Here is a 19,314-nt window from a genome sequence, read left to right as displayed (position 1 = left end):
AAAACTGTATTTATCAAATTAATTATTATTGTTAAAGCCGTGTTCTCCTCACTGTTTTTAAATTTCCCGCATGCCCAGGGCAAACACCCCTGCATTTAAAAGAGCTGAATTTAGTGCTCAGATTTCAAAAGATCAAAATAAAATGAAACAAAATAAGGCTTTGGAAATGTTGGTCTCTCAGTGTTCGTAACCAGAAATACAAATTCCTGTACTAGATATGTTTCAGCAGGTAGATGCAATGACAGTTTTCATCAATGTATTAAGTGCTTACAAAGTTCTGTCCCCATTTAAATTTGCAATGAAACTTTTACTGACTTGAATGAGGGAAGTACAAGTAATCCAGTTTAACATACTGAAAATCCTGTTGCTGATTTTCAAACAGTTTAACAGAAGGAGTGTTCATGGTACCTACATATTACTACATCATTTATTGTACCATTTGGTTAATTTTACTTTCATTTCACTGGTAACATAGAAGAGACGGCACTGTGTTGAGCTGCAGCTGACATTTAAAGTTGCTTTTAAATCATGTAAGATTTCTTATTTAAAAATAAACTTGAAAGTTTGTAAAAAATAAATAAGTCTATGAATTAAATCAATTTTACTGTCAGTTTTTGCCTCATACAAATTTTTGTAAAGACTGTCTCTCAGATAGAAACAAGACTGCTTCATTCATTCATGGGCAATACTTTGGCTCCATGTGCATTTATGTAAGTAAGAAGAATTTTGGACCTCCTTTCTACTACATCAATAAGCTTTTCAATTCCTTTTCTGCCTCCTTGGCTCTCCCAGTATATTTTGTCAAGGAACAAAGACTGAAGCAACTTCTCACGTAAGCGCTGGCTCTTCAGCACTGAAACTGCAGATTCAGGGAATCTGGAAAAGCACAAAGAAATTCGTCAGTTTTGCCATCACTCTGAACTGCAATATTTATATTGTGGTTTAGCAATCAATTCTACGAATATAGACCGCGACTCAACAGAGGAAGCCCCCGCATGCCTAATGATATGCATGTTAATTGTACCTTACAGCAGTGGGATTACTCAAACATTTTTAGACATATCCTGTAAATGTCTTGGGCCGATGACATCTATCCCAATAACTTAGTGTCTCATGCTCAAACTGGGATGAAATTATCAATCTTTTTTACAAAATCTAAAACTTAAAACTTACTCATTGATTCCTTGTAGTATTTTGAAGTCAAGATTGTCCTCATTTCTGTCAAAGAAACCCTTGTTGTCTATAAAGGCTAAGTGCCTTCGGTCATGCCTTCTCTGAACTATGTGTGTCAGGTCAACAGCATCCTGATCGCCACATTTCAGCCTCAGTCCTTGCTGCATGCAGGAATCGTCCTTGACAGGTTTGAATCCACAGCAGTTTCTGTCTAGTCGATTATAGATCTAAAACAAAGTACAGCAGAGTGCCAAGTGAAAACAATATCAAAGTATTTGGGGCAAAGTGTCACTGTAAGACATCGCTCACTAACACATCTGACAGGAAAGCAAGCTCAGGACAAGTATAATTAAAGTCAGCAATGAAAGGGCGTTGAAGACCTGGTCCCCATACTTCATGTACCGTTAGAAGCGATTTCTCAGACTGTGTATCTCATCCATTTTATAGCTATGAATTCTTACGTCAGTAGAAATTCTTTGAAAATAATGGAACAATACCACTGTGTAACTGGAATAACAAGATGGTGAATACAATTCTATTTTTTTCCGAAGGCTGTAGTTTTTTTCCATTTTCTCTGCTGAAGAACAATAGAAATAGCACAGCCTGACACACACAGACGTTCTCTATTTTGTGGGACCGATTAGACTAATAGTATGCAAAATAGTTATAAAGATTAGTAAGAGGCACAGCAAACCATCAGAAAACACAAAATGCAAGACGAGCGCATTTATAATCACAGACCAGCCTCCCTAAGTTGCTCTGTGGTATGTCCTTTAATGACATGTTGGTCTAGGCTATTTTTTCCCATGCAAACCCTTGCTTATTCATTGCACAGCACTCAGCTGGAAGAAATACATCTGGTCTAACTTTAGCAGTGTAAATGTTAAGCATCTCTTCTTAGTCGTTTATGTTCCCTTTCATAAACAACGACAAGAATAAGGCACCCCCAGAGTAAAGAATGCCATTTTAGGATAACCATCTAATACAGTAAGGATAAATCACTCCTTGAAAGTGCTTCTGCCCCCATTGACTAGATGAGAGTAAATACACAACATTGCCAGGGTGCTAAGTGCACAAATAGGCCTTAATTGCCCTCAGCAGCCCTACCTGGCATCTCCACACACAACCCCTCTGCCTTTGGGCCCAGAAGCCTCATTTAAGCTCAGTCCTGGCACCTCAGCCCTCCTCTGAGCCCTTTGGGGGTAGGAGGGTGGGCTGTATCTGCTGCTTGTCCTGCTACCTGTTGCTCCTGGATTGCTGCTTGAGGTTCCTGCTTGTTGGCCTTGGAGCTGGATTGCTGCCCTGTCTGCGCCTAACGATCACTGGGCTATCAATGGGGTCTGTGGCTTTCACCACCCTTCCTGCTGGGCTGCCTCTCCTGCTGCTGGCCCTGCCTGCCTTGCTGCCATGGGGCTGCCTTTGGCTCCTGTTCATCTCCCCAGTGAGCTGCCCTGCTCCTGCTGACAGGTGCTTACAGCATGGACGTCTGGTCTAGTGCATCTAATAAGTAGCTTGTACAAAGGTAAAAGATTTTTTCTGTCCTTGCTTGTTGTATACTGCTAAGTCTTCAAAATGCTTTAAGCATAAAACCATTAATGTTCACATAAGCCTTCTAAATTACAATTTTATATTTGTGACCCCCTCAGTGAAATGAACTGTTTGGACTCTTCTGCTGATGTAGAACTATGTTGCATGTTGAAAAGGCCTCCTAATTTTGTTCATCAAATGAAAGCCAGTTGTTTTGCTTTTTCATAAATATGTAGTATCACTGCCATCATTCTTGGTGGCAGTGTTTGTTTCCAAATGCGAAAATTCTGAGGAAAGGAACAGATTTCTCTTCCTTGTTTCATGAGCAACATTCACCACCTGCAGGTACTAGAGCCCCTCTTCTTTCAGTGTTCTAGCTCAGGGGATGTCTCATTCAGCTCATCCAAAGGCTTTGCCAAAAAGTGAAGCAGAGTTGTTCTAGACAGACTTCTTTGATGTATAGACCTAATTCATCTGCACCACACTTCATTATATGCATTAAATAGACAAGGAGATCATGTTTTACAGACAGCCTCTTCATAATACCTTGCATCATTCCAGTGTTAAGACAGAATGATGTGACACTCAGGAATTGATGCTGCAACCTTAATAGTTTAGCATTGCGTTTGTCATATATTTATGCACATGAGAGGTCCAAACTCCCAAAATTAAAGAAGCCGTTTTACATTTAATGTCCTTATTTTACTTGAGTTCTTGCAGAAGGCAAGAGAAGGTCAGCCGAAAGCATTTTTCAGCCTGCTCCTATGTTTTATAGCATTTGAAACCATAGATTAGGAACATCTATTATGGGCACCAAACCCATTCTTTGTAGGGAATTATGTTTAATAGAGAATACTTTTCACCATTATTCTTTATTTCTGAATGACTCATGAAGCACAGATTTTATTATTTTTTTCAAACTCAAAACAACTTCTTGGCATTTTTTGTTGTAGAGCCTTCATGTTCTACAGCTGACTAACATTAAGTCTGAGAGCATCCAGTTAAAATTTTATCTTTAAGAACCATAACACCCACTTTCACTCACTTTTTGGTATGCACGTTCTTGCCTGGTAGGCAACTGGAGGTATAAATCACTTTGATACCAGCTACTATTGTAAGAGTAATTTGTTTCTTTGTCATGTAAAGTTCAACCCTGTTGGTACAGTTCAATCCTGTTGTATCTTTTTTTAACTGACTGTTCCTTCTGGATAATAGGAGTTCTATTATGAAGATTAAAAACTTGTCTTAGAAGACATTAAAACTAGAAATCAACACAGAACTCATGAGAATTTTTAAACTGTTCAACGAGAAGACAATGGCATGAAAACATTAACTCTGACACAATCTGTACTATTCCTATATGGGCATTACCATGTTTAGCATCAAAATAATCCACATATTACTTTATACCAATTTCTAAGAATTACTTGCTCATATTGGGAGTAAGGATGTAGTCATTAAACAAGTGACAATCTGTTTTTAGAGAAGAACAGAATGCTCTGTTTAACTAACAAGTCTGCAAAACTAGCTCAAAAAAACCCCTGAAACATCCATTCTTCCTAGAACAGGACTGAGGACATGGACTGGCTATGCATAAGCCAACTCAGTATTTTTATATTTCAAGAAATCTAACTCTAAAAAGCTGAATTATATGAACAACCAAACACGGTGCCTAAAAGTAGTGCTTGCTCCAGTAAGTGCTACAGGAGGCTCAGTCACCCAGACCTGTCTGGCAGGCAAGGACAATTGGAACTAGTGCCGTAACTGAGGAAGCCATAAAATTTGCTTCCAGCCAGGTGGTTCAGTTCAGTCCTTATTAATACAGGGAGTGTATTAATATTCTACTACACAATTGCTGCAACTGTAGCCACACATTAGGATACTGCTGGGCAAAGCTTTAGGTCGGTGTTATTTGGAGAGCTAATGATTATGTACAATACCTAACCGAGGAACAGCAGCTGTATCATTCATCAGTTGCTGCTCTACTCTTTCCTTGCTAAGTCACTGGCTAGGTTTTTAAAAAGAAGGAAAAATAACCACTACAACTGTTATCTTGACCCAGATTTCAGCTGACCAAAAGCACATAAACCATCCTTGGGGGTTGGGGAGGTACAGGAAGGACCACACAGTAAAAAACTGTTTTACAGTTGTGAACATAATCAAGAACTATGTTTGGAGAAACAAGGAGTGAAGGAGAAACAGTATGCCTGCCTCGAGGTGAGGTAAAACAAGATGTCTCAAGACAAAAGCCTTTGCTTCCTCTTTTAGCAAATGAGCCAGTTAAGTTCCTGATCTCTTTCCCTGATTATAAGTTGCATTTTGGATATTTTAATCCTAAGAAACAACCAGAAACAAGTTCAAACTGTGCAAACACATCTCATCCCCAATTAAAAAAAAAAAAAAGGAAATAAACTAAAACTACTTTTCTAGGAGTCCCATGTGTGCTCACATCACTTTTGAGGCAGATAGTAATGTTTTACCTGCAGAAGAAAATCAAACAGTGCCATCTTGGACCACTCATGATGATGGATTTCGGTACAGCCCCACTCAGCTTTGGGAACTTTACCATTCTGCCAGCATTTCTGCTTCAATAGCTGCTGATATCGCCCCCAGGTTAATCTCACTGAAGAATGGGTACTATTATCTGTTGGACTCAGTGAGGAATCCCAGAGAATAACAGGACAGGCTTGACCATCTGAAAAAGGAAAAACAGATCATTGGTATAGTGAAATACTGTCAGACTTACTTGATCATTCTTTAGGCATTGCCTAAGGTTCAATAATTACACTACTTTACAGATGTGGCAGGAAAAATGGCCAGGGACTAGTAACTTGAGATCCTTTGGTCAATGTGGTCTTATTCCACATATAAAACCACTCACTACAGGAATGGAAGCACAGACATTACAAATGTCTTCAGTGTACAGAAGGCTTTCTCTGTTTGAAGCAAGAGATTAATGTACAAAATAATATACTAAACCAGACTATTAAAAAGTTTATAGATAGATTAAGAGCCTACAATACCACTGTGAATCAATTGTGTGATTTCCTTCTGATTCCAGTGAACTGATGATGATTTACAAAAGCTGGAAACTTATGTCAAAGTATTTTTTCTGCATAATGCGCATAGAAACACTACAAATCCTATACTCAAAGTGGATTTATTTTGTTATCTTTAGTATTTTAGGCCTAAAATGTATGATTTCACAGCTCTTAAATGATACAGGAGAACACTAGAGAGTGCGAGCTTAGCATGAATAAACACCTTGATAAGTATTTTACCCAGGTACAACATGAGATCGGTTTTGTATTAGCAGCTGCTTTGGTCACATTCTTTAATTCTTCTGTGCAAAGACTATTCTGCCCTTCCCCGAAACTAAGTCAATGGCCTTAGCTTTGGTGAATTTCAGCATTTAGTGTTCTTAGTGGGAAGAAACCTAAGCAAAAAATTTAAAATTAGTTTTCCTAGTATAAAAACTGACAAATATTTCTCTCAATATGAATTAACAGGCATATATATTTTCTTAGGAAAGTGGAACTCTCCTTTCCGTTGTTGATGCAACATTGCTACTGCTGTCGCCTTAAACGGTCAAGAACCTAGGACTGACTGCAGCTTGTACACATATTAGAACTAAGAAATCCTTCATATTTTTGAGTGTAGACAGAAGACCAAATGTCTTGGTACAGTGAGGAAGAGCCATTTAACTGCAAAGTTGCTACTTACTAACTAGCAAGGGTTGGAACACCTATAAAGCTTTAAAATGTATTTATATTCATCTTGAAAGGTCAATGAACCTAAAGCCCACGCTATTGCACAATTTATCACACAGTTAAATGCAGCCTAAGCTGTCTTTGTCTTCCGATGCCCATGGAGCCAGAGATGCATCTGAAAAGAAGCTTTCAGAAACTCACATGAAAGCAGTGAGATCCATGGCATCTTCTTCTCCAGAGGCAAACCAGACAATAGCACATAGAAAACAGGTATCAGTGTCAACAGCAAGGTAAAAGTTGCTAATGTAAATGCTCCATCTGTAAGCAGCAAGAACTGTTAAAATCAGATCTCCATATAACCAAATCAAAAAGCAACCTTTTCAAAGACTGCTGAATGACCTAAAACAACAGGTATGAAATTGTCTTTGCCCATACTTAGCAGCAAATCATCTCATATTTGCCAACAGAGCGTGATAGGCCTCTCATGCTATCAAGCCCAAGAGAAAAGACAAACTTCTCTCCAAAACCAGAACATACTCGATCTTCTCTCTGCCATGGCTTGCACATACAAGGTAGCCCTTCTCAAGCCAACCCAAAGTGCAGATCTACCACTACTTTAACTTCTCTCCCAGTTGCCCAGTGTTTCCTTAGGAACACAGAAAGTGCCCTTCCATTAGGAACATCAATCTCTCTCTTTCACTAGGATCAGTACTACCTTTATCACCACTGTGCTCCATGCTCTTTCCTCCACTGAAAAAAGTGCTGAGCGCTCCTGAAAATCAGGCCTCTACTGAAGTGCCTGAATAAGTATTTAGGAAATTAATTTGGGGAATCCTAACTATTTCCCCATCTCTTGCTCTGGCTCCATCGCCTACATTGTAGATGACTTTAGCCAAGTCAGGTCAACTATTGGCTAAGCCTCTTTTCCAAGCCAGTTGGAGAAAATCTATATAAGCATTGGGAATTGTCACAAAAAATGACATTTTCCTTCAGGACTAAGTCTGATATATTATTGTTTTATCTCCAATAACAGCTTATTACTCACGAATTCTTCCACAAACCAAATACATAAACAGTCTCCTAACAAAACAAACATCTCCTGTCTACCCAAAAGGGACATGATAAACAATAGTAATATAAATACTTGAAAAATATGAATATCTTGCCAGTTTCCATTAAGATACAAAAACATTTTTAAAAGACCAAGGCTAAATCCAGGAAATGTTTGCATTTCAGAGGAAATGGGAGCAGAAAACATGAGCCAAAATAAAATCTTTCAACTCTGTAATATAATTTGAATTACAGGAATATGAAACAGCAGCTTCAGCAAATAACAGTGATTCAAATTTTTGACACTCGCGGGAAAAACATGAAGATGCTGAATTAAAGCAGATAAGGGGTCTGATTCATAGATGCATGTATTGGCATGACCCTGCAGAAATCAGTAGAGCTCCTCAGCCTCATCCTCATGAGGTTTGAATCAGAAATTAACTGAATGGTGAAAAGTAAGGCCTGGCTAAGAATCAGAGCTTGCAGTTTGATACAGCCAAAACTGAGCAGGTTGAGCACACTTCAGAATAAGTCCAGTGTGCTCTGTAGGTGCATCGTTCCTAATTAGCTTTACATATTAACACAAAGGGCTACTGCTTTTCTGTTGCTGCACCTGCTTTGTACTGAACCTTGCCCAAAACTGATTGATTTAATTTTATTTTCATCTGCCATTTTAGATCTATATATCTACTTAACTATCTAAGATGACCTACAAAATTGTATGGGAAAGACTTTTCAAAACTCGTGTACCAGCTTCCTAGTAACTCATAAATTTTTAAACATCAAAATATTTTTTAAAATGTCTTAGGCCCTTAGGAGCTACCGGCTCAGGATATTCTAAATTGAATAAGGTAACACAGATGAAACCTCAGACTGCTGAGACTACACTACCTCAAGGTACTTAAGCTGCTTTGTGTTCACTTAATGTACCACTGCATGGCTTCTTCAACATAGGCATCACCTTAGATATCCACACCCCCCATTACTTTGAAAATAGTCTGTATGCTTCTTAACCACAAAGATGTTCCTGCAAATGTTACTCTTCATCTTGTGCTCTAACATGTATAATCTACAGCATTTTTTCTAACTTCCTCAAAACAAAATGTTTTCAAACATGCCCATGACAGTATCACTAAAAAAAGCAAATCTTTCACAAGGTAGTTAAAGCTCTTTCTCAAATTCCTCATTGTCCACTGTAAAGCAGTACAGCTTACCACTGCCACATTTGAAAGAAACAGTTTAGTTGCCCACATATTAGCAGGGGAGGTTAATTTAGTGTGGAAAGGTAAGGACTGACATACAGACCATTAGTTGAGTTTAAGTTATGAGAAAAAATATGAGAGACAGAAGCAGAAAGTAGGGAGATGCTAGGCCCTTTATTTTTCGTTCTTCTCTCTGGGCCTTATTTGCAAGGTTTCTGTCCTGTGCTCATATGGATGTTAGAATTAAGGAATGCATGAAATGTGCATTGGTTGTTCTCTAGACTATGGGCTGCATTATTGCTTAAACATTAACTTCTCTGTCCAACAGAATGTTGAAAATATGCTCTCTGCTACCACTCTGAGAGGTACAACACTGTGGTGTAAATTGTTTGGGTTTTTAGACAGAAAACAGGACTGATAAATTGAAGCATTTTAAAGCATTCTGAATGCATAATCAGTGTCAGGTTTTTCTTATTCTTTGCCCTGATACTAGTAACTCATAGTATCTTTGCCTGCTTTTGCATAACTTTTGGTGGGATGGCAAGGGCAGGCTGATAGTGTAGGGTATAAAACAGAAAAACCTGTGGCTCAATTCATCTATTTGCACTAAACTATGACAGGTGTTACTAAAAGGAAGAGTTTCTTGCATGTTTTAGGAAAAGTAGTTCTGGGCAAATAGTGGGTTCAATCATAAAATATCAGGTTGGAAGGGACCTCAAGGATCATCTGATCCAACCTTTCTTGGGAAAACCGTGGTCTAGATAAGATGGCCCAGCACCCTGTCCAGCTAAATCTTAAAAGTGTCTAGTTTTGGGGAATCCACCACTTCCCTGGGGAGATTATTTTAATGGCTGATTGTTTTTCTGAAAATTTTCCACTTGTCTAATCTGAATCTCCCCAGGAGCAGCTTGTACCCATAATCTCTAGCTAAAAAAAGCCCAACTGAATTGAGTACACCTGTGCTTACACTTCTCAGCACAGGAAAAAGTGTATTTAGCCAAATTTATGATATCAGAAAACCAGGGATGAAGGGGGTTGGTTGTCAGCATGAAGTAGTTCAGGCCTTCAGCCAGTGGTGCAATAAAACTGCATAGCAACAGCTGTGTATTTCGTACCAAAAGCTCAGTAAAGAGCTCAGCCTTGATGCTTTGATGCAAGGAGCCAGAGTCCTACCCCTACAGCTGTCAGCTGCAACAGGGCAGCAAGCCTGCTCCAGCCCATGTTCCTCTGTAGATCAAGCCCTGACAAACACTGGCATCATCCAACCCTGCAAATGCTGTTGCTGAGCTAGGGGCAATATGAGCAGCCATCTTACTTAGCTTCTGTATAAACTAATTAAGGTAGGGTTGTGACAGTTATGTCTCTTCTGTTCTTCAGATTAGGATGATCAAATAATGAAGATTCTCAGTCCTGTGGTATTAATGTGACCATCCTAAAACTCAGACACACAAGGGTCAGCCTCCATTTTCTCCACAACAGATACAGTTTCATGACTATTTCTTGCTGTTTTACAGGCTTATTCTTCTTTGTTTATAGGTGTTTTGGAGTTCCAGACATTTTTCACACCTTGTAGGCAGCAATGGGAGCAATCAATAACTGCTTGCCTATGCCCAGAATCATGCTCTTTTAGACTGTAATAGTGAACTCAGAAGGGCTTTGCCCGCCTGTACTTCTCAGGCTTTTTACGTTCAGCCAATTCAATGGAAAAATATGAGAGAAAAAGTTACCATACTTGATTTAACAATCCATGATGGAAAAATAATATAAAACATTTAAAAAACCAGTTAACACTTTAAAGGGTTCACAATTAACTAGGGAAGGCAAGGGCAGCAGACAGAGGACTTGCATACACTATTTTGCTAGACTTTAAAAAAAAAATCAGCTGGGGGATTTGTGGGAATAGGGGAAACAGAACCTGTACAGGGATTTACTATGTGGTTCTTTGAAACTGCTTTTGACAAAGTGAATGATAGTTTTGAAAAGCCCATTTTTAAAGATTTTAATGCTACATCAAACATGTCTTGTTAGATCACATCACAACTGAGGCAAGCTAAAAGGATGTGTCGTGGAGAGAGATATGTCAGCCCAGAAATTGTGTACATTCATACACATGCACAGTCTCTAATCCTGTATTGCTTTCTTTCCCATATGAATAACCCATGATTTACACAAGTCGCCCTGTAAAAAACTTTACAGTGCCCACCTAATCTTAACTTAAATGCATATGGGTTATAGAAATGAACTCACTAATTATTCATGTTATTTTTAAGAATATATTTTTTTTCTCATTTTCTCAACACAGATGTTTTCCAGATATGCCAAACACAAGCGTGTAAATAGCCATGAGCTCAAGTAGATATTGGGCATCTGAGCTCAAGCATATTTCCAGGCTAAAGAAATGGAGAAAGACAAGGTACAGTAACTGTTCCAAATGTTCTGTTCACCCTTTAGCTGGAAAAAATGAAGTGAGACCAAAATAATGTTATTTCTCTTCTCATCACCTAGCAACACTCTTCTTGCTATAGGAACATCACCAGTTATGAGGAAAAGAAAATTAAAGAGGGCAGAATGACAGTCTGTCCCAGACAGTCCAAAACATACTGCAAGGTGACAGACACTGAGCAACACAATGCACAATTAGCCTAATAGCAGTTTTCAGAGGCTTGCAGTCTGTCATCTCCACAGCCACACTGTGCAGAGTTCCTCCAACTCAACTACCTTAATGCCTTACGACAGCTCTATAGCAATAAATCTTGTTTCTAAAAATAAACTATGCATAATGTATCTTCCATGCTCTGCAAGTATGAACAATATTCAGAGGCTCCAAACTGTTGTTCCTAGAGATTCATTCACATTATTGCACAGGCTGACAAAGGGAAGGTTTACAAAGCAGGAAGACGTTGGAGATCACTAGGTTGCCTTCCTGCTGTCAAACTTCAGAAAGTCATTCTTGCATTTTTATTTTTTTTTTTTAAGAAACGCAGACTGATATAAAGTATTTGGTATAAGCTAATTTCAGCAGCAAGAAATGAACAGCAAAAACATAGCTAGCCACTTCAGCAATGATTCATTAAAATGCAACGTAGTCCTTCTGGATTGTGATTTGTGACTGTACAAAAATAGCAGTTAGGCTGAAGATGTGTTTAACAATATAGCAATGTTAGAAGTAGATTTCTAACCCACATTACATGTCTGAAACCTACCTTTAGTTTCACTAAAGGTTGAAAATCAAATTTTAAATTGAAAACTTTATACCAGCTGTGCAATAGGCATATTGAGATACTTACTGTGCATATTTCTTTGCATAATATATAATGTGTGTAGTAAATCTCAAAATGTACACCAGGATTTACTGAAATGTAGTTGGGGAGAAGGAAGCACTTTTGAAAAATTTTTCAGTTCCCAGAGGTATTGGTACCATGAAAGTAGCATCAAGCTTCTGCAGGAAGGTCCCCCACCTCTCTGAGCAGGTTACCTGACCAAATACAAAACCCCTTTCCTATCACCTGTTTGAGAGATGATTTTTTGTGCTTACTTTCAAGAATATTTTATTAAAGTCAATTCTAAAAGATAAGAAAAGTTTTTTTAAAAAAAATCAGAAATACCCATCGAATCACAGGCTATTCTGGAATTTCTTTCACCAGTTTCACTTCAGGCAGTCTGTACAATGTCACAAAATCTATGGATGACTCCCTCTTTTTTTTTTTTTTTTTTCTCATTCCAGACTCTTGTGGAAGTGAAACTGTTACTGCTCTCAGCAGCTCAATGGTATTTGATCTAAACCTTGGGGTATCGTGTCCTTTGGACAGGACAATTGCACTGTAGAAGTTACACACAGATACCAGCTTTATTTCCCTGTAACAATGGGGTTAGTTCTCAGGCTCACAGGAGTTGAAGGTGGTGGCTGCTGCCCCACGGTTAATGTGGGAGGGGGAAGGAAACCTCAGCACCCCACCGGCAAGCTGAAAACCATAGGAATGTGTTACCTTGGAAGAACTTCGATCTCCTGCTTACAGAAGGTAAGCTCCTGTTTAGCCCCAAAATCCTATCCAAATGAAAGGCAAACACCTCGCTCATGTCGAGGGGTCGTTTGATGATGCCACAGTGTCCCTGATTACAAGCAGTTCCTGTGGTGCTGGAACCTCTCGCGAATACCACAAGGACTGCTTTGCGAGAAGGTACTTCTTGGATGCTTTCTATCCGAGAATCTGCCAGCATGCGCATGTTCAGGATGTCATCTTTGCTCAGCCAAGAGGGAGAGCTCTCACTGTAAATCCTGATATTGCTTTCCTCAGGCTGGGGCTGTGCCTTTATAGGTCCAGAAATCCTCCCATGTCTCCAGTGACTCCTCTCCCTGATTGCCATTCCTTTGTGCCTGTGTTCATCCAGCTGGTGCTTTCTCGCCTTCAGAGCTATTGCTGCTCCCATTGTGCCCACAGCATGCGTGGCCCTCCTTGGCTGCTGGGCAAAGGCCTCTTCCTGGCCCATAAAAGTAGCTTTTGGAAAGTGCTGCCCATAGGACAAAGGGGTTGCATGCTTCTTCCTGCGCTTTGGCTTCACCGTGCCTCTGATATTGGCAGGTTTGCTGCGCTTAGACCGCAGTGTGATATAAACTACATTGGGTGGCAGCAAGGTCCCATTGCTACCAAGCTGGGGTTCTTGGAAATTGGGTGGCGACAGGGTGCCATCCAGTGGGATGCCAAGAAAAGGAGTTTGGGTTGCATCTTGGAGACTTCTGGAACTGACCTTTTGGTGTCCTCCTTTGTGCTGGGGTAAAACATGACCCACTTGACTGATGAGGAATCCTAGGTAGATCACACATGCGGTTCCCACTAGCAGATTCCTTCTTGTCCTTGGGTGCCTGCAAGTCCAGAGCCTCAGTACCCGTGGGAGGCACAGGCAGCAAATAAACAAGTTTTTTATTTTACTTGGCTGATCAAAGGTGGTCATTTCTCTAGTGAATCCACAGGATGAAAACAACATAAAGTCTCCTGTACGTTCCAGCCAGGATGATGATGATGCATGATTTCCCTTCCCCGATTCCTATTTCTCCTTTTCCAAATAACTTCCAGCATGGGTGATGGACAGAGACTACCGATATGCCTGGGAATGTGTTTAGCACTAAGGATGCTGACACTCCACCTTCTTAAGCAGTTAAATTCTTATCAGCCACCACAGGGGAAGTGATTGGCTTCAGAGAATGAATGGAGCCAGCTGCGTAAGCAAAGTTTACTGACTTGTAGTCTAAAAGATCTGAAGTATCTCCTTTGCAAACTGCAAAAAGAAAATAGTAGTATTTAATTTCATTACTCGCACATGGCACATGTGGTTCTATATTTTTAAGGGACAGTAGTTCTAGACGAGACAGTATGCATCTAGAGATTTGTCAGGATACATCTTTTCCTTTCTCATTACAGTATAAATTAAACACTAAAATCAAGAAACACACGCTCAATTTGCAATCTCAGCTGGCTATATTCCAGCATCAGAAGAAAAGCTTGTCAAACCCAGATCATTGAGACAAAGTCTTCACTAAAACTCATTTATGGAAACGCTGTAAATTATATAATATTAACCCCCAGTAACTGTAGTAGTTAAATATGCACATATTCACTAATATAAAAATATATTAGCATTGCCAAATTTCCCTAGTTGAAGATGAATACAGTTCACATAACTAATAAACACACATTAAAGATGAAAGATGGTTAATTTTCTTCATTCTTATGAAGCCATAAATAGGCTGTAGCTATAGTTTTTCAAATAAAATTACAGTGGCTTACATATTCTTTCAAAGAAACAAAGATAGATTAAGTGCATGTTGTGTATATATATTGCTATAAAAATATAAAATCTCTTACCTGTTCAGCTTGACACATCCTTTGTTCTGGTAAACTCCTTAGGTTAACAAAAGTAACTTAGTAAAAGCTGACATTCTCAAAGCATTCTAGCACATTTTTAAGTATGGTTCACATTTAGGTATTTCATTGCAAGCTAAATACTGTTTGGAAGCTAACTGTACTGAGAGGTGGTTTGCATATGAACAGCTATAAACTTACATGAACTTCATGTTATAAAAAAAAAAAACAACAAACAAACCAAAAAAAACCCCACCAAACCCCAGCAACTTCTATTTTAAATTCTGTAATGAAAAGTCCTGTGAAGTATGTGCCTTCCAAAAGCGCATTCCATCCATTTCTAACTCCTGAGGGCCCTCTAGTGCACTGCATGCAAATACACCGAAGAAATTCCCATTTTCCCTGTTTGGGGTCTTTTGAAATGTAAAATAACTCCCCTACCCCCTGAATTTTAGAACTTTTGGGAGCCATATGTTCTTGTGATGAGAAATGAAAAACAGATAGTGGCTTTTAAAATGCTATTAACATGCTATTAAACAGCTCAAGAATGTTTCCAAAACGAGGCATAGCATAGTCACTATACAGATGGAAAAGTTGAGGCAGAGAGAAGTTTAAGGACTTGTACAGATTTAAGCAGTGAGACACTGGCAAAGCTCTGACTTCTGACTCCTTGCCTAGTCTAAGTACAAATTAATAAAATGTCTATGTTTGCTGTAGTTCAAGCTAATGCAGGTATTCTCCTCTCCATAATTAATACTAAGGGGAATAGACAGTTAAGGAATTGATTTATGTTTCAGATGGGTTCAATCTCAATTTATAAAACTTTGTGAGTGGATTTTCTCATTGGCCATCACTTTTCTTTACTTTTTGTCTAAATGTGTACTATCAAGTTAAGATTTTAGCATCCATGGCTGTTACCAGGAAAAGAGCTTTCTTATCACCTACTTTTTTCAAACCTGAGGAATAGGGATTGTAAGAAATCTTTCTGGCCATGTAAGCTCTTCCCTCTTTTTTTTTTTTTTTTAGTTCAAATTGACTGAAGAGACATATCCCAAAGAAGATTAATTCAAAAAGCTCCAGACAAGTGTATCTATAAAGTTAGTAAAGATGTGGCTACTGCTGAACATTTTATATACTTTAAAGAAGTTGCCAGAGATGGATGTTATTAGATCAGCCTTAAATACTTGAAGGTCCCTCTGAAAGATGAAGGGTCATTAGCAAGAGGTACCAGAGTTGCAGCCCATTTGACCAACAGACACTGTCCAGGCTCACAGTGAGAACAGCCTCATATATCCTGTTTAATACCAGTGCGAAGAGAGTGCAAAATATCAGCAAAGTTATATGGCTAAAACCAGTGTAAATAAGGGTAACAGGTTATTGCAGCCTGAGAGCAGAATTTCACCCATAGTGCATATTTACACATACACATGAAGAAATTTTTTTAAATGTCTAAGATGGTCTCCCCTTTCAAGGATAAATAATTAAAAAAAAAAAAAAAAAAAAAAAAGGAAGAAATTACACATCCTGGATTCTCTTTTGACTTGCTGCTGATTTTAACAGCAAATAATTCAAGCTTTTACTCCACTATATTTCTTCCAAGTGTCTTTGAATTATTTTGGGTGATTTTACTTTACATTGCTAATGGCACAGAGTTGCTTGCATTGGAAATGTATCACACTGCAGCAGTTGTTTTCAAATGTCTGGTTCTTGCATGTAGACAGCACTTGTCCACTACAATCAAGCATTGCCAAAACACAGTCCATTCCAGTTACTAACAGCTTTCGTTTCCTATGACATTTCTCTTAAATTAAAATTCTGGAACCTATATAATCTTCCTACTGCAACTCTTTAAAGATTATCTGTTGAAAATTATAAAAGGATATGGAGAATTGTTCTTCACTCCTCATTTCACTTGTTGCCTTGAAATCAAAATGTTGTATACCCACTGATGTACAGTGTTGACTGCTGGGGGGTTTTTGAGGCTTTCTAAGTGTGATAATAGCAATAATATCTCCTTTATTTTTCATGTTCAGAAGGGAGAACTCATTCATTAAATGTTGCACCATGACATTCTTTGGAACTGATGGTGGTGGGATTCAACTCAACAGGATCCAATATCTTGTTAATTTAGCAGGTATTTGCCTCCAAGTTCGACTCTTTAAAAGATAACATCTCAAGAGATGTTCTGTTTTTTGGCCTTTGTGGTGTAAAGCTCCAGTGCCCTACTAGATTTCACAAAATAATTAAGGCTGGAATGGCTATGGACTTGTTTGGAAAACAAATGTTTCTTTGTGCCTCAGGAAAGACAAAATGTTTGTTGTTCAGGTAGGTAGTATTCTGCTTTCTGGAATCATTACTAACCCAAAGCTGCAGTGGGGCACTAAAGGGCATTATGGAGCTGAAAGGGTATCTGTGGTCATAAAATATTCAAGACTAATTTTTTTGAAAGAATAGACTGAACAATGTTAGTTGTCTACCCAAATTAGGTTATTGCACTTTGCCTACACATATTTAGCCTGTAATGTCAGCTAGATTCTGTATTTATTCCTTGCTCTAAACTACATCTGTGGCATTGCCATCTGCATCCATTAAATGCAACTTCTCTTGTAATTTCTTTATATACTCGTATTTCATGGCCAGTGTTATCTCTTCCTAAGTTTAGGAACACAGGAATGTTAAAACCAATATTGGTGAATGGCAATGAATGGAAGAGGGGAATTTAAGAAGTATTTTCAGGTCCTTGACATTCCTAGGTATAGATTGAAAATGTAAATAAATAGCTGAATTGCAGGTTTGCAATTATTTTCCTCTTTTTTTTTTTTTTTTTTTTTTTAACTTCTGAAATTCATCTCCAACTACACCTGCATTTGTAGAAAAAAACAGATCAACTTGTATTCACGGGAAGGACTGTCACCCAGGGTGCTGCTGATGGTGCTGGACAAGCTACAGACTCTGAGGCAGCTGGTGGCCAGCACTGCCACCAGCCTTCCTAGTAGACACTCTCTGGCCAAGCTGCAGGAGATGGGTGGACTGATCCAATGACCACCAGTCACAAGCTCCTGCGTCTTGATTCATGGGCTCTGAGAGCACCACCCAGTTACTTAAATGCTCTGCTCCATTTTCAAGTCTCTGAAGATGGGAAGACAACAGTAGCCCATTTTTTAGGAAATAACAAAAATTCACTAATTCACCAGAAAGTTCTCAAAACCTCCTGTTCAAAGGATTTACACATAAATCATCCTCCCCTATGCAATCTCCTATAGCCTTTCACCTTTGCATCTTTCTTAATCCTACCAAGTACAACTTCTTCCTTCTCATCTGAATTATTATTTAAACTCCTTTTTCACCACTTCTTTCACAGGTGATCTCCTTCCTTCTTTAATCTAGACTAAGTACAGCTTTTTGGAACAGTGAATACTACATCTGGAGGACTAAAGAAAAACACAGAGAAAACCATTAGTAGCAGAACAGTCATATAATATTATTATTAATAAAAAAAGCTACTAGCAGCCAATATGCTTCTCTCCAAAACGACAGATTTGGTATCAATTCTTACAAGTATCAGTTTTGTATTTTAAAGCAATACATCTCCTATTTCCTCATCTAACCCCTCCTTGTTGCTCCACTCAGTCATTTTAGTTTTGAGAGATACAGGATTTAAAGATGTTTATTTTTTTTAGTTTTCCAAGATGGCTCAGTTTGGTTCTTCCCACTGTAGTTATGACTGCAGAAGTTGCTGCGATTCAGAAAAGAACAAAATACTGTCTGTGCTGGTTTGTAGAGCAGTTTGCAACAAAAGACGCTCTTTAAGTGGACACTTGTCATATTCATAGAAGGCTCTGGAATTTGAAATATGAATGTTGCCATTTTCCATCTTAGTAAACACTGTGCATTCATGGACTTCCTTTCCCATATACTTTTCATCTCCAACAACCCATGATTTCAATAAAACCAAAGAGCACAAACGAGTGAATTGGAATTTGTCCATATTTGAGCATTTCATTTGTACAGTTGGTGTCATTTCAACTGTTGTGTTAATGAGAAAAACAATGCTCCAAAACTAGCAGGGTTTGAAGAAATAGTGAGGAAGAGATGAAACAGTGAGGAATAGGTATCAGTTCAAGTGGGATAGAGACAGTAATTAGAAGTGATTGCTGATGACTTCTCCAAGATCCATTCTTTCAAATGAAACCAGAAGCAGGATTTTTGGAACATATTTTGTTCAATATCAAGATTCTTCTGAAGCCAAAATTCAACACATCTCTATCCCTGGACACTTGAAAGGTTGTAGTTTCAGGCTAGGCTCCTTATTGCGTGTGCTCTTGCTTTCTATGTGCAGACAATTCAACGTGAAAGATTAACATTTTCCTTAACATTTTCTTTTTTTCTGAATAAAATAATGTAACATGTAGAATTGCATTGCCTTTAGAATAAAATGCACTTCTTTTTTTTTCTAGGCTACATTTGTGATTACCGTATGGGATGTTGTTCCTCTTGGATGCACTACAGCTAAACTGTTTCCATAGAGACCTTCTGCAGTTCATCTCTCCAAATGTCACATGGACATTTATGATAAAATGATTGATAAATTATGCACTCCTAGCTTTACCAAATCCACGGGACTGAGAACTTACTCTCCAGAGAAAAAACATGCGTCCCTATTATGGATAATGCAAATTTGACTTACAAAATACGAAGCATTACTCTAGAAGGCTTGTGCTGCGTTTGTAAGGAGATCGATTGGGGCTGCCATCTGGAAACTGTACTCCAAGATGACAGAAAGAAATGTTTGCT

The 19,314-nt window shown here is 38.6% G+C and overlaps 1 protein-coding gene across 1 annotated transcript; it reads right to left on the bottom strand.

Annotated features, from left to right (window-relative positions):
* Positions 1-668: 668 nt before the first annotated feature.
* GASK1B (golgi associated kinase 1B) lies at positions 669-13,645 on the bottom strand. The gene is made up of 4 exons (XM_009961297.2): positions 12,649-13,645; positions 5,181-5,395; positions 1,174-1,400; positions 669-876 (listed from the first exon to the last, which is right to left on the bottom strand). Exons 1-4 carry the CDS (start codon positions 13,643-13,645, stop codon positions 669-671), a joined length of 1,647 nt encoding a protein of 548 aa, XP_009959599.2.
* Between the last annotated feature and the right edge of the window lie 5,669 nt (positions 13,646-19,314).

This window comes from Leptosomus discolor, chromosome 4 (assembly GCF_034619465.1).
Source record: "Leptosomus discolor isolate bLepDis1 chromosome 4, bLepDis1.hap2, whole genome shotgun sequence".
In the NCBI taxonomy this organism is placed as follows: domain Eukaryota; kingdom Metazoa; phylum Chordata; class Aves; order Leptosomiformes; family Leptosomidae; genus Leptosomus; species Leptosomus discolor.
This window is presented reverse-complemented; position numbering and strand designations above follow the sequence as displayed.

Excerpts from the sequence above, each read along its gene's own strand:
- GASK1B (XM_009961297.2), bottom strand. The coding sequence starts at position 13,645 with ATGTTGTTTTCATCCTGTGGATTCACTAGAGAAATGACCACCTTTGAT. Across the intron at positions 5,396-12,648 it reads GAGATCGAAGTTCTTCCAAG|ATGGTCAAGCCTGTCCTGTT; the intron begins GTAACACATTCC and ends TTCCTTTTTCAG. Across the intron at positions 877-1,173 it reads ATACTACAAGGAATCAATGA|ATTCCCTGAATCTGCAGTTT; the intron begins GTAAGTTTTAAG and ends GTGCTTTTCCAG.